Below are 15,985 nucleotides of genomic sequence, written 5' to 3'. Positions count from 1 at the left end.
ATGTGATGTGGCCAGGGATCAAACCCCAGACTTTCCACTGTCTGGGCCAGTGCTCCATGGACAAAACCATTTAGCGGATGCAAGGTCAAAGTGACATATGAACATTAATCTAGGACTCTACTGATATTAAGTGACACCTTTCATCTTTCCATGATACACTGGTTCCGACGATAGGAAGAATGATGTGCAATAATGTTAATTCTTTCATCATCCATTGATTTGTTTAACTCACTAAAATCAGGGACAAAGCCAACAGATAAAAAATGGTTTTATTGCAAAGAAAGAAGCATAAATAGAGTAGCAAGTATTTATAGGATAACAGCTATATATAGCTGGTGGTAGATAACAAGGAAAACAATACCATGTATCTGTATACAAGTAACAATCAGGTAACAAATCACACTATAGCACTTGGACACCTGGAAGAACAATGTGCAGTCCTGATGACAAGAACCAAGACATGAGTGGCCATCACAAAACATTTGTCTAATATTGACACCAGGTAGATATAGAACTTAACCACCTGTTCATGGTTTGTAACTGAGTGTGTCAGTAATCGACTACCCTCACTTATCCATCTTCATCTGGCTCACACCCCTGTTAACTGTTGCTGGCACAAGTCAAGCTATTGTCAACAGATATCACAACGTAATCTAACACCCATTCCATTAGAATCCCTTTCTGTGTACATGTGTATTTGGGAAATAGATTTGTGTGAACATCGTTATGTGGCCGTAATATGCACAAGTCAGCGTACCTAAACCCACAGATTATGAGTTTGACACACCCTTTTTGCAAGGCTTCTATGACATGATCACTAGATGGATGTGGGACAGTTACCTCACAGTCCATGTGTCCATGTACAGGTACTGCTTGTACTTTAAACATGTAGCAAAATGATACCATGTTAATGTAGATATCTCTAGGATATCAGTTATATCAACACGAGCTGACAGAGTTACAAATATATTATTTGAGGCTTGCCATGGATATTTGTACTTTTATCAACCAGTGTTGACATAACTGATATCAGCAGACTCGAGGGGCCCGGGGAGATTCTGTTTATCATCAAAAATCACTCTTCATTGGTTTTCAATGAAAAATGCATACATTTGTATAGCTGAACACTGTGCTACCATTAGACTTGCAGCACAGCCATGTCATAGCATCATGATGTCACCATGTTCATGATGTCTGAGCACTGTCAGGACACTGTCCAAGATCTACTATCAAAACAATATCTCCTAGGAGATATGGTATGATCTCATACAAACAATATCTCCTGTGGAACACAGTTTTGGGTGATAAATGAAACCTGGAGGTAAGCACTGGGAAGTGCTTCATAACCAGAATGTTTGAAAAACATGTCAACAAGTTGCTGGATTGGTAAGGTGATTTCTGCAAACCTCTTTCACATCATTCCTGGAGGCCACCTTGACATATCTTGGTTTTTTAATTCAGGTATTTGATTACATATATATGGAGCCAGATGATTATTTGGAAGGAGATTTGGCAACAACAACTTCACATTTCTGACAACATACAAATACAGGCACATTTACATTTTGTAATGTCCAGAATTCAACAATCACAATAACACAATTAATAGTAGGTGTCTAGCATATGTGTGACAAAACATATATACCAGTATATAAAAAATACCAGTATGTCAACACTCTGGTCATAAATGGTTACTCCTCATAGTTTCCTCGGTTGGAGGACACATCATCATTCATTATTGAATATTCACAGATCTAATGCAGGCATGACATACACATAAACCTATTGAAGTGAATACTACACAGTGTACAGTAGTCTTGAAGTTGCTTATCACATGACACAGCATTTGACCTGCATGCCATTGTACAGAACAACCTTGACGCTAAGACCAGTCTATGATAAGGTATGGGATTTACGGTCACCTTAGTGCTAAGACCGCTTTGTACAGTGGCACTCATGGCAATCAGAAATCATGGAAACAACATTTACACAGGCAGTAAGAAATATCAGAACATCAAAGAAGAGTATCAATACCCAGAACAAATAATAACAACAAAAATATTTGGTACCGTTTCTGTCACACATTCAGAGTGTGTGGTTAGAGCGTTATAACATTCATTGTCTGTTTCAAACAACACTGCTGACTCCATCACAGCACATTGGGTACACCACGCATGTAACATCCTGACAGTAACCCAACAACCATACAGCTACACAACTGACATGGATAAGAAGGGCAACTGTATGATTGAGCAAAATACCCTTCACTTTCAGGAGCACCTGTCGAAGCAAAACTTGTATAACTCTATTACAGCTTGGATACACACAATGCTGTTGAAGAATTCTGTGGATGAGTAGACAAGCACATAAGGACAAAAATATACACTTCGCATGATGAACAATTTCCAAGTTAACAAGAAATGTGTAACAATTTGACATTTCCATTATTCCTAAAGCTGTGAGAATGAAAACAGTTGATGGTCGACATGATTCAGATAATATAACATTCAAAGAACAAGCTGTGCTGCCCTTTCCTGTAGCTTCACCATCACTGTTTCAGTGTAAATAACTGAGGGGGTGGAAACATCTGTTCCCCATCTATACACCTGCAGAAATGGTCAGCAGTCTGATATATACATCCATGGAGATTATCAAGTCTTAAATAAGTATTGTGGATTCTAGTTCACAAAGTGACATGCTGGTTTAGAAACAAAATATGATCACTTTATTAAACTTTCTGTACCTGTTCCTGACTACCTTATCAAATGCTTCCTAATCAATCTCACTCATCAGTCAAAACAGATTCCACAGGATGTTACAGGTGTGGGAGTGATGTCCATAAACAAGTGAGCACACCCTACCCTATCATATGCGACTCTGACAATGTTCACACAAGAAAGAGTGTTTCTTGGGGGTGCTTGACTCATTATAAGCACTTGATATCATCAGGTGCACACAAAGTTTCAGAACCAATTTTTCAGGTAGGTGTCATTACACATCTTGAAAAAACAGGTCAATGCCATAAAGACATTTCTGAAAGATATAGTGCAGATAAGAACATACACATAAAAGGGCAGCGCTTAGTCTCTTTCTAATAGGTTCAGATTTGTGTCTGATTTCTTACAAAGACCAAGCACTGCAACACTAAATCATTCTGAGATGATGATCTGCAGTTAACCTTATAGTTAGTAATCCTGTTGTATATAGAGGGGTGTCATTACATTATTCTTTATCAAAGTCTGCTCAGCAGCCTGATGATCAAAAGGTTTGATAAAAAAACCAATCATGTCACCTGACATCTTGACAGTTTTGATCAACCTGTTTTCATCCCTACAAGTTAGTTTCCTCCCTCTGTGGTGAGTCCAATTCATGCACAATAATTTCAACTCCAGTGGAGCTCTGGGATGGCTCCAACACTTGACTGGAGCCTTCACTATCTGGCTCCATCAGCTGACTGGAGCCTATGCCATACCCTACAGCAACATCAACCTTCTTCACAGATCCATTTGTTTTCAGAGGACCATTCTTCTTCACTGATCCATTGTTTATGCAAGGAGTATCATCATCATCCTCTTCAAACACATTATCAGAAACCTCCATGGAGACTGTGGTATCACATTGTTCCCCAACACCAGAACCACTTCCCCTTCCAAGTGACCGTGGAGACCTCTCCTCCGTATCAACAGGCTTCTCCACTGAACATGTGTCACTTACATCAGATTCATTTTCTTCCTCTTCCATGGTGGGAAGGGGGCTAATGTTGTGGTCATGCAGAATGTCTGAGCTCCGACGTTGCCCGAAGCCAGAAGTGTCACTGTAGTCGATGTCTGAGTTCCTCCGAAGGCTGAGAGGATGATGGTGTCCCCCATGGAGGATATCGGTAATAATAACTCCACTGGCACTGGGTTTCCGACCAGTGTTGGGATTGGAGGTATCCTCATTTGTGATAGACTCAGTGGAGCTGGGGAGACTTACGGTGTCATCATCATTAAGGTAGTCGTAGCTGTTGTCCGGCAGTGGCATGGAGGTGCTGGACATGTTTAGAAGAGCTTTCCTCTGGTGGGTTTCAATACATGCCGGTGTCGACATTCGTTTCCCTAGCATTGATCTGGAATGAAAAGGATCCAACTGTTGTCAGTACTACTTATTGGTGACATGTTTAAGTGTGAGGGGATGTAGCATACTACATTGTGTAAAGGACACAAGAAATAACATTGTACCAATGCAAGAAGTGAAAACATTGACTTTGGTTTGATAAGTTAACTTTTTAACTGTGAGATTAATCCTGACACTAACAACAATCACAATGACACCAAACATACAATATGACCCAGCCTACAATATGTGACACAAGAGGCATTTGGTGAACCAATGGACAATGTGACTCCACAGACAGTATGTGACACACCATTCAATATGTGACGCAACAGACACAGAACAGACAATATAACAAAGAACAGGCAAAATGACACAGGACAGGCAATATGCCACTGAGTACGCAATATGTCACAGAACAAGCTATATGACACAGAACAGGCAATATGACACAGAATCGACAGGCAATACGACACTGAATCAAACAGGCAATATGAGACAGAACACTCTATATAACACAGAACGGGCAATATGCCACAGAACAGCCAATATAACATAGGACAGGCAATTTGCCAGAGAATAGGCAATAGGACAGAAAACAAAACAATATGACATAGAACAGACAATATGACAACAGGCAATATGACACAGAACATGCAATATACAGATGATTTGAGGCAAATAGGACAATAGGCGACACTTCAAACAATGTGATATACATCACACAATGAGACATCAAAATAATGGTGGTCACACTTACTTCCTCTTCCGACTGTCTTGAAACATAATAAGTGAACATGTCTGTAGACACCAGTGATTATGAGGGAGTCAACTGTATTTGGTGCAGCAGTATTCTAGTTATATCTCAGTGTGCTCACCAAGAGTGAAAGGAAACCCTGAAGTGGCATGTCCTGAATGGTTACCACGCTGCTGAGATTTACAGCACAGGCTGATAGAGGTGCATAGGGGAAAGTGAATTGTAAGTGAGTCAGTTGAGTTTTATGCCGCACTCAGCAATATTCCAGCTATATGGCGGCGGTCTGTAAATAATCGAGTCTGGACCAGACAATCCAGTGATCAACAACATGAGCATCGATCTGCGCAATTGGGAACTGATGACATGTATCAACCAAGTCAAGCGAGCCTGACCACCCGATCCCGTCAGTCGCCTCTTACGACAAGCTGAGTCACCTTCTATATCAAGCATGGGTTGCTGAAGGTCTATTCTACCCTGGGACCTTCATGGGTAGTGAATTGTAAGTCCTTAGATGACTGGGCTACTCAATAACATGGCATGTTTAACTTCATTAACTTATGATTAATTCATTTGTGTGTTAATATAGATCCACTGAGATTACAGCTCAGGTGAGGTAAAATTGATAACACTAAAAACCAAATGATACATAAGATAATAGAAAAAGACACATACAAACCGATATACAGATAATTTCTGAATGAAGTCGAGCTTGCAACATTAACTATAAAAATGCTGCATTCTCTCCATGAATACACCCACCTGGAAGGAATCTCCCCATTTGAAAGGACACTGACACGATTGTCCCCCTTGCTCGAGTCACGTGATAACCGTCGATGCAGGAAGTGTGTGATACTGTGTCTGTGACCCTGAGGACCCTGGGAATAAAACCAGCTGTTGAAATTTGGAAGATGCTTGAGGAAAAGAAACCACGAGGGAAGGATTTGAACAAGGTTAAATCTATCAACGCACCTGCCATTTCCTGAGTGTGAGCTGGCAGACTATGGATGAGGATCTCTCTTACTTCAGGGCATTCTGCCTGCAGGTGCCTCAGATCAGGTTCCATAAATATAGACGTTACAGACTTTAAGCCATGTATTATCACCTGTCTGTCTCTATGTATTGGAGAAATGACAAGCACTACTTGTATTTAAAAATATGCACTGAGTAGTAGTTGTATTTAAGAAATACAGTCCTCGCTCTACCACCATGTGTAGTGTAATAAAGCACACTTTTGCCCTGAACTATTATAGATAAAGCATGAGGACGCTTTAATGTAAGAATAGTTCAGGGTGAACATGTGCTTTATTACACTATACTTGGTGTTACAGTGAATTTTATTTCTTTTCTAAGATGCCAAATTTAATACTTTCTAAGGAAAATTTTGATCAATGTAAGGCAGAAAACAAACAACGGTGTTGCAGACCTAAATTAAGACTCCTTGCACAGGGCTAACTGATGCGCTGTTCTATTGATGTGTCTGCCTCTCTACGTTGAGATGAACATTATTATAAAAACAGTTTATGACGGTTTATGTCCGGATTAAATATCTTCTCTAAATTATCTCTTTATATCTGTGATTAAAGGGGCACTGATGCGGAGCGAATAATGTTTCTCACCAACGGTCTAATTACGAAACCAAACTGCAAATTGGTCAGCGCCCACTCCTTCGACCGTGACGGACAAAGGAACTGGGCTCCTGTCAATATTAGCAGAATTTCTTCACCTAAACAGTCAGGAGGCCGGATGCCCATCATATGCCATTATTTAAAAATATCCATGGTATTCCTTGTCTGATCGTAACAAAATACCCCAGCAGTGTAGGTTTTTTCGGATGCTTGGATGGTATAGTTACTGATCCAATTTGATCCTATTTCTGTGATTTTAACCTCTATATTTAATCATGTTACATGAAAATATGATGTCTACAGGCACGTAGCAAGCCATTTGTTTCAGTCTGAAACATTGCAAAGCTTTATATTTAGGTAGTTTTGAGTGTTGGTTCAGCTGTGATAGGAAATATCATACGTAAATTTTGGTAGCTATGGTAGCTACAATGGTTTATTATTTATGATAATAAAAACACACAGTTGATTTATTTGAATTCATAAACAAAAACAACAATGACTTTGCCTTTGGTAGAGAAATCTGAAAATTTTCTACGTAAAAAAACCCCCTATTTCAGCTATTTACCCAAGTACACAGCAAATGCCTGTATGTATTCCTTATGTAACGAAATTCCGTTGGTATCCTCAAAACAGTTTCGGCCCCTAAGTGTTTTCAGGCTGCAAATTGCAACACAGAGATTACATCTTCCTTGCTGTAACTCGCGTTTGATGGTGTAAACCTACACGTGTTATTTGTCATCATTCTCTGGATGGTCAATTAATGAATTTATAACAGGTATAATTAGTAGTAACACCACTCAGGTTACTCAACAAAGTTTCCCATTTGGCATTTCTCCTGTCTGGAGTAAATACTCAACATTATAAATTAAGGTCTGTAATGGCAAATGTATTGTATGTTATGTAATATGTGCATGTAAGTGATGCAAGAGGGTTTATCAGCTGAGTTACAAAAACAAACATCGATCAAAGGATTAACCGATAACACACTGATTGATTAATTACTGTTATCTTCTAGGGGATTTGTCAAAAGGCGGTATGTGTAGATGACTACACCCTGTCTTAAAGTGCGAGTGTAAAAACAACATCCTCCCTTCAAAGAATTAACCACCCTTGGGTTGATTGATTGATTGCTCATTATTGGTTAACTAAATTACTTAGAATAGCGGACATCATACAGTTGGTTGCCAGGTGTGCTATCTTGGGTGACCAATGAGAGGGCTATCAGGTTTTCACCAACGAAAGATGTGAAACGATGTGTTACTTTTTCGCAAATTAGACTGTCGTAAGACACGCGACACAGAGCAGGATTATTTACCAGCTGCAGATGAATGGAATACGATTTCTTTTACGTGGATATTGATGGATACATTCCTGAACAAGGTAGTAGCCTGACACTGTTACTACAAAATTAGTCTGTTTTACATTCATTATTTGCATTTTGTTTTAATTTATTTGTTGTAGCATTCAGCAGAATCTATATGACGGAAAACACACACTAGATCGCGTATGTGTGTGAAATAGGATCCATATTGGCAATCTAAACAATGTATAAATGTTGCTGTTATGTTAGAAATTTACTATGAGTATAAGCAGATCGTGTGCTCTTTCATTAATTTTCAAAATCATACAAATATGACAATAAACTAATTAGGGTTATGAGACAAAATATAGAGACGTACATTGGCTACGTTATTTTCCCGTCCTAATAGTTTTTTTCACCATTTCTACCACGGGCAGATGATTAACCTTCAAAGTGTTTCATTTGTTTTCATAATACATTTGTAATGAAGTAAAGATGACTTCACCTCAGTTGATCTGTCTATAATTAAACTATCAAGTGCGCATACGGACTGCGCGGCAGAGGTCACAAACCAGTCAGGAATTCTGGGATATCATCCGGGTATTCACGGGAGAAAAACAATAACAAAAGTTTACACCAGTCCACGGAAATTGCTCCGCATCAGTGCCCCTTTAAATGATATGGGACAATATGAAAGTTGCATTTCTACTACAACGTAAGTTTAGATCAGCACATTCAGATGAAGTTGACTAATCAAGCAACATTCCACAATTGCATTGTGGGAATGGAAACCTTGCAAATATTTCTGTGTTGCTGCAAAATTGTGAGTCGAACTATGAGACATTTTATCCATCTGAAAACATAAACATAATGTTTCCACCAGTGAGGTCAGCTGAGTGACGCAATTGCAAACAGAGAAAGGGGATGCAACAGAGTAGTTTACTGTGGGAGGCTATAAAAGGCAACAACAACTGACATGCATCGTGACATCAGTTACATTGTGACGTAATGCAAAAGTGTTCAATTATGAGGGGGCAGACTAGAATGGAACAGTGATGCCAGCACATTGTGACGTAACGTAAAAAGTGCACATTATCGTCTGATAAAGTACTGTTGGTGTCTTTGATCTTTCACTGAAGTTATCTTAGAATGTAGGACAATTAAAGACTGAAGCAAGTGAGTGAGTTTAGTTTAGTTTACACTGCTTTTAGCAATATTTCCTGCAATATCACAGTAATGGACACCAGAAAAAAGCTTCACACTTTGTGCCCATGTGGGGAATCAAACTTGGTTTCTTGGGTCTCAGGCATCTGGAACTTTAAGTGTCTGCAAAGTTTAAGTATTTTTTGTTCCAGTGACATAAGCCTATATGGCCTTTGGGGTGCGGTGAGTTAAAGAAATGAACTGCTATGCAGAAGTAGTATAATCTGTCTTACCTTTCTCTCTGTCTCCATGATGTTGCGCTGGACGGATGCATGTCTCAGACAGAGGCGTGAGAGAGACGACAGGTATGCCCCATGTTCACTGCGGATGTCGTGAGATGACAGGCGCCGCTCTGCTACAGGGGCGACTTGGCCAAGCTCACTCGGCACCACTAGGACAATCGGAGTGGGACCTTTCTCAGGCTGTGAACATGTACATCTTGTAATATTGCATGACAAGAAAACAGAAAAATTGAAGGAATTAGGTTCAGCTCAGTCTCAGTAGGAATTCACTTTTTTCTTTTATCATCTCTGATAACTGAAGTCTTAGGTTGACATAAACTTTTTCAAGGTCTGTCAGAGATGGCACTGACCACATGTAGTTCGTAAGTTATGAAATCACGATACCAACACTCACCTGCAAGTTGAGCTTGAGCACTGTCCATGGAATGTAGCATGGCCCCACAAATTGTTCCCGTGTGTAGGCATTCTGGGCAAATCCTGAAACCAGAGCACATGTGGCAGAGTCAACTTTGTATATAGTTACTGCTGTAAATATAATAAACATGTGAATCTCTTAAAGTATCGTGTCATGGTGTTATTTTGATGAGATATACTATCTCATTACATAGCCTAAATCTACCTAAATTTATCAGTTATTTTATCTTCAACATTTTATATCCTAACCCTAGCTCTCTAAACACCAATTTAGTGACTCAATGTAATCCTAGTCTCAATGTAATCTATTTCAGTCATAATCATTTGCACTGCATGCTTTTCTCCTGTCAATCCCTCTTAAAACATGTCCTTTGCTCAGGCTAGTGTGTAAGTTCTATTGTTCTTTGTTTACCCAAGTGTGTAAGGCATCAAGGCATTTAGAGTTTAATTTGATCTAGTTTCCATGTCAGTATCTCATGTGGTCATCATCAGACAGGTTGTGTTTTCTTTTTACATTTGGATCGAGATCATGGTGATCTGGAGTGTGTTTCATGTATAAAGGTTGGTAATCTCTAGTCTTGTATATATTTCTTATGGTTTGGTGGTTACATTGGCTATTGTTTATAGGATTGTTAATATCTCAGCAATCACTTTTCATTATGTGTAAATAGTTTATGTGATGGTAGCTCACATTATAGTGAGTTATGTTATTGCATTGATGTAGATTTTAACTCGCATTAGAGTGAGTTATCATACTGTTGTTTAGTTTGTGTGCATAGCTCAGGTTAGATTTAGGTTTAGCTGACAGTACAGTGAGTTGTGTAATTCTTATGTTACATAATTATCTATATCATAGTATCACACATAGTTATTAGTTTATTTAGTATTATTTCACTTAAGTAAAATATGTAGCAATAATCTTCTCATCTTCCTACTATGTTGAAACATAACTGCCGTTAGTACCCTGTGGATGTATGTGCGTATGTGTGGTTAGATGTGGTCGTTAGTAATTTTACTGTAGTTGCTGTTTTAATAGTTTGTTATGCATATTATTATCTGCACATGGGATTTATTCATCCTACAGATAACGTGGACAGGATGCTGTAGATGTGTCACGTTGGTAGTAGTGCAGGTGTCACCAACCTGGTATGTTTTCATTGTTTAAAATATATTCTTTCTGTATATTCTAATGTCTACCATAAGTGTAATGTTTACATTATCCAAGTCGTGTGATGTAAATAATGGTACTGACCATATAGATATCAGAAGTTGCCATGGTAATGTATTTATGTTTTGCAATGTATGCACATGTATGTGTTAACATTAAGTATTTGTGAATATGTAGTAAGTATGTAGTAATGAGATGTGTTTTACCATGTTTCAGGCTAAATCGGCTTTATTACATTTATGTAATAAAATATCCACCTCCTCTCACCCCAGTGGCTTTGTGGTTTTGTCCGCATCCTAACGCTACTACACACATACCATTTGTTGTCGTGGCTGCACTCTGCAATATCCTTGAAGGTTGACTGTAATTATTTAAATGAAAGCTTCAGTCTTGTCATGGAACATTCTGCATTTGCTATATTAATCTATGCCAATCTATGGACCAATCTGGAAGTAATGGTTATAACCACCCCTTTAATAATCACAATTAATCTGACAATCTACTTTTCAAAACAGAGGTAGAGGTGGAGGGTACAATTGCCTAGTAACTAGTCTAAAAATTCATTTCTTTTTTGACATTTTGAGTGAGTGAGTGAGTGAGTGAGTGAGTGAGTGAGTGAGTGAGTGAGTGAGTGAGTGAGTGAGTGAGTGAGTGAGTGAGTGAGTGAGTGAGTGTGGTTTGATGCAGCTTTTAGCGGGACACCAGACCCAGGCCATCAGTGTGACAAGCCAACACTTTAACTACTAGGCCATTCACAAGGTCTGTTTTACCATTGACAAGCACCACATCGGCCATGGAGGAGTCTATGGTGAAGGTGATGCCATCTCGGATGTCAGTTAGGTATGCGTTCTCCAGTCTCAGTTTGATCTTTTCCTTCGTCAGACCCTGCAAGACATGCTAGATAGTCAGCAGTCATCCATAGCACACTGGTTGTGTTTTTACTGTACTTCTGTACTGTAAGTCAAAAGGTTTCTTTAATCTTGACAAATAATTGGAATCTTGAAATTGCTAAAGTATATCTCACAGGCTGTGTACATCACTATTTTTCTGTCATGAATTTTCCACTATCATCACAGATCACAGGGTAGTATTCTTGTAGTCAAACAGACATTATCCACTGTCTATTCATAGCTGGACTTTGGCTAATCTTGAAGCACTCAAGGGTTTGAAATTCTGTTTATCAATGAGCCTCAAATGTAAAACAAACCCAGTTTAAAACTAAAGAATTTGCAAGTAGTAGGGGTGATGAATTGAGTAAGGAGAAGACAACTCTTGGTAGTAGTGTCAGGCATCTCACCTGATAGCCGGGCTGGTCCATGAGAACACCAGTAGCCAGACGGATTGCACACACCTTCCACAGACGGTATTCTAGTGACGGCTCAGAATCAGCAAACTCTATAATACTCTGTTCCATGTCCTCCGAACTGATAAACAGCAGCTGGGAAAACATCATGTCCACCTTGTTACTCTATCCTCCCTATGTTCAATATTTGACGCATGACATTCTCACAACGCAACCATCACAGAAATCAAGAGAATTTAAAGCTATTGGGACAACTCATCATCTAAACTAACACAAACAAGCAGGTAAACACCATGAGTAACATATATGAAAACTTTATCTCTTTAATTCAATTTAGACCCACCAATCCACAGGTAACATACCTTCACAATGAAAAAAGAGTATATCAACACAGTATGCTTACCTAAGAACACTGAATGTATTGGGAAGTAAAGTTAAGGACTTATTTAGTTGTTGCAGGTAAACGTGGATCTCACCTGCACTGCTGTGTCACATCTGACTGTTGCGACTCTCTGTCTCTGTGTCAGAAGTCCCATTTCCCCGATGATGTTGCCGGTTGTCATGAAGTCGATGATCTTCGTCTCAGCGAGAGAGTGCATCTTGTGTGACGATGAGGCCTTCTGCTTGATGCTGGTCTCCAGCTGTACACAAGCACATGTGTTCACTTTAACAGCATGCACGCTTTAACACAACTACATCATGCAATAGCAATCAAACAGTACTTCATGCCATCATAAAGTGCGCCACACAGAACACCGACAGTCATTACATATAAACCTAGCCTCTTGCTTTCCCAGAATAACAGCTTTTGAGGGGTTTTTTTTCTGTACGGAAAGATTTTATTTTTCGTTAGTGAGATCTCTTCCCAGGTTTTACTTTTCGTTAGTTGGACCTCTTCCCAGGTTTTACTTTCTGCAATCATCTTTTCCTAACTCTATACGAACATCAACACCTGGCTATCCTCCCTCATAACAAACACTGAACTGAGTCAATGTTTTTGTGATAGTTTGTTCAAACGTCTTCAAATTTTGGGACAAAAATTCTGCAAAAAACCTCACAGAGTTGGTATGATGTTTTAATTATGATCAGCTTTTCATTGAATATTTTATGTTTACCATTTTTCGAGATAGACTGCAATTCATCAGTCCGCTTTTGAGTCAAACACACTATACATGTATGTTAGAGGAAACACTTCTCCTTGGTTTTGGTAGACATTGTAAAACCATCAGGCTCAGGAAACCGGAGTTGTGGGATATCCTGAGGGGCGGATGACATGTGTTAATCAAGTCAGCGAGCATGACCACCCGATCGTGTTACTCAGCTTACAGGTTGCTGAAAACCAATTCCTCTATTTTCAAGGGTAAAACAGCCATGTGTGATGCCCAGGCCATCAATGCAGCCAGTAAAAGGTTTCACAGACATTTTGAGCAGAATGATGTGATCAGCAATATTTCAGGTACACCATAGCAGACTGGAACTAGTCAAACAAACCAGTGGCTGACAGCATCAGCAGAGATCCATGAAGCTCTATACATCCATACAAAGTGAGTCATGTACCATAATACATATAGGATATTATATGAGTGCCCATGTCATACTATGTTTAGGACACGAGTGCCTAAATATTGGTTTTTCCCGAGTGAGAGTAAGGGATATACTGATATTTAAGCATGAGTGTTAAAAATACAGTGAGTTATGGGCATGAATATTATATTCTGTTTATTACCAAAGTTGTAAAACTGAGGCAAAAAAAACCAAAAAAACTTTCAAAAATCTTTCAAGCAAACTGAAATGTTTTATCTCCTTACCCTGACCATTCCCGACACAATGATGAAGATGCCAGTGGTAGGGTCACCCTGCTTCAGGATGATGTCGCCATAGTCATAGGACACCAGCTTGGCTCGACTCTGTCAACAGTATACAAGAAGATATAGTTCCAGCACGCCAATATGGTCCAAGTCATTACAGACCTCAGGGTAGATCCACAGTGGTTAAAGCACCAGGCTAGTGATCCAGCGAGATTGAGGTTTCGGGATCAAGCCCATCGCCGGTGACCAGGGTTATAAAATCCTTGCAGTCAACATTGTGTGCAGATTCTTTCGGTGATGTCACAACCCTTAGTGTACAGTACAAAACCCTGTTGTCCGTTGGTGGCCACATTAATACATGAATACACCTTGTTGCGGGTACAGCAACATGCAGTAATATTTGGACAAAGTACTGTGACTATGTGTCTCAGTCCACCCAGCTGTGAACTGGGTACCTCATTAGGATGACAGTGCCACAACAAAAACTTGGTGGCAGCAAGAGTGGCAGCAAGAGTTGTATACTCCCCAGTGTGTTGAGATTGATAATACGATGTGAGGTTGAGACTGACATGCAAGGATCGAGGGAACCATATACCAGCACTAGGTGCATGGATATGTACGCTATATAAATATAGTAATATAGTAAAAATAGTAATAATGTCACACGTCATGAATGTCGCTGCCAGACTCACCTTCATGTAGTCTATGAGTTTCTCATCATTCTGCATCCAGGTGACGCTGTTCAGCATTTTTTCGGGTTCCGGGAGTGGGATGGTGGGCGGGGCATTCAGCAGCCGCTTCATCTTTATCTCCACCATCTGCAGCAATACATACACTAAAAGTGTACCTTCTTGTATCTAACAGCCTGACTAATTGATATTCATTCTCACAAGTTCTCACAAGGAGCAATATCACAGCAGGCAGTTCTTCTGAGAATAGTGAACTGATTTCTTAACAGACAGACCATGCAGGTACTATTTTTAATGAACCATTTAAAATACATTTGTTGATTCAAAATTAATTTACTTTTGAGCCAAAAATTACACTTTGCACAGTGGGATGTCTGACATAGACCATTTTAGTCAACATAAGTCAAAGGCTCTTGGAAATGTGTAAGAACAAAGGGGTCAAATTATTTACAGAGACTGATCTCTAGCTAACTAACACCGATCTAACATCAATGAAACTAAAACATTGAGTCACCTGGGACTAATATACTCTTTCTAGGCCTTTCTGTTTTTAGTTTAAATATGAAAATCGGACAGTGGTTTAAAATTACATCCCTAGTGTCCTGTTATAAAAACCCAAAATATACGTAACATTGCATACATCTGAAAAACTAATCCTACGCTATAAATCATGAGAATTATGATACAACAAAGCGTGTTGACAGTAACAACAAAGACCTTCTTAAGTTTCTCTCCTTCCGCCTCCTGTAGGATGCCATCCTCCCACAGCTCATGGATGCCATCGCGCAGGTTGTTGAGGACGCTACGGATGGCCTGACGTGTCTTGGCCGACAGTGCTATGTCTGGGTGTTGTTTTTGCAGTAGTCCTGCATTAGGCAACATGGTAATAAATGGCGAGGGGAATGCAGGAAACTGTAGGGCGACCAGGCCACATGTAGTAAAAGGACATGTGAATAATTGTTCCCTGCATTTGAATGCTTTGATCTTTTTATTGCATGATAACATCTGCTATGACAAGAAAATAAGAGACGTTTCATTTTGTGGAAAGAACCTTATTCATCTTAGTTGGGAGTTTTAGTTTAGCTTTACTCCACACTCAGCAATATCCCAGCTATGACAGTCTTATTTAAGAAAAGAACAATTTGGTATCTCCTGAAGATATAGATTGTTCCACACAATGATGCCTATAGCATTTGAGCCATTTGTATTTTAAACTGTTAAGAGTCTGGGGTCAGTCAAGCCTGATGTCAGGCCAGCGTGGAACTGGTGCCCTTTTATGATATTATACATGTTCTCATCCAATCTAAACTAGCAAATGACCATTAATCCATGCCACAGTTTGAGAGCCATGCTTGTCATTCCCAACGTCATTAGCCTCTTA

The 15,985-nt window shown here is 39.4% G+C and overlaps 1 protein-coding gene across 1 annotated transcript in view; it reads right to left on the bottom strand.

The window, feature by feature from the left end:
• Window positions 1–255: 255 nt before the first annotated feature.
• Window positions 256–15,985, bottom strand: part of LOC137262081 (sperm-specific sodium:proton exchanger-like) — a 57,787-nt gene continuing 42,057 nt past the window's right edge. The window contains exons 19-28 of the mRNA XM_067799864.1: window positions 15,322–15,470; window positions 14,608–14,733; window positions 13,916–14,014; window positions 12,584–12,748; window positions 12,102–12,242; window positions 11,575–11,689; window positions 9,617–9,699; window positions 9,214–9,402; window positions 5,612–5,727; window positions 256–4,108 (exon numbers count right to left, since the gene is read on the bottom strand). Coding sequence (XP_067655965.1) covers window positions 3,331–4,108; window positions 5,612–5,727; window positions 9,214–9,402; window positions 9,617–9,699; window positions 11,575–11,689; window positions 12,102–12,242; window positions 12,584–12,748; window positions 13,916–14,014; window positions 14,608–14,733; window positions 15,322–15,470 — 1,961 coding nt within the window. The 3' untranslated portion in view covers window positions 256–3,330. The remainder of the gene's footprint in view (window positions 4,109–5,611; window positions 5,728–9,213; window positions 9,403–9,616; window positions 9,700–11,574; window positions 11,690–12,101; window positions 12,243–12,583; window positions 12,749–13,915; window positions 14,015–14,607; window positions 14,734–15,321; window positions 15,471–15,985) is intronic.

Source organism: Haliotis asinina, chromosome 14 (genome assembly GCF_037392515.1).
Source record: "Haliotis asinina isolate JCU_RB_2024 chromosome 14, JCU_Hal_asi_v2, whole genome shotgun sequence".
NCBI lineage: Eukaryota > Metazoa > Mollusca > Gastropoda > Lepetellida > Haliotidae > Haliotis > Haliotis asinina.
Note: the sequence above shows the minus strand (reverse complement) of the source record. Positions and strands in the feature narration are given on the sequence as shown.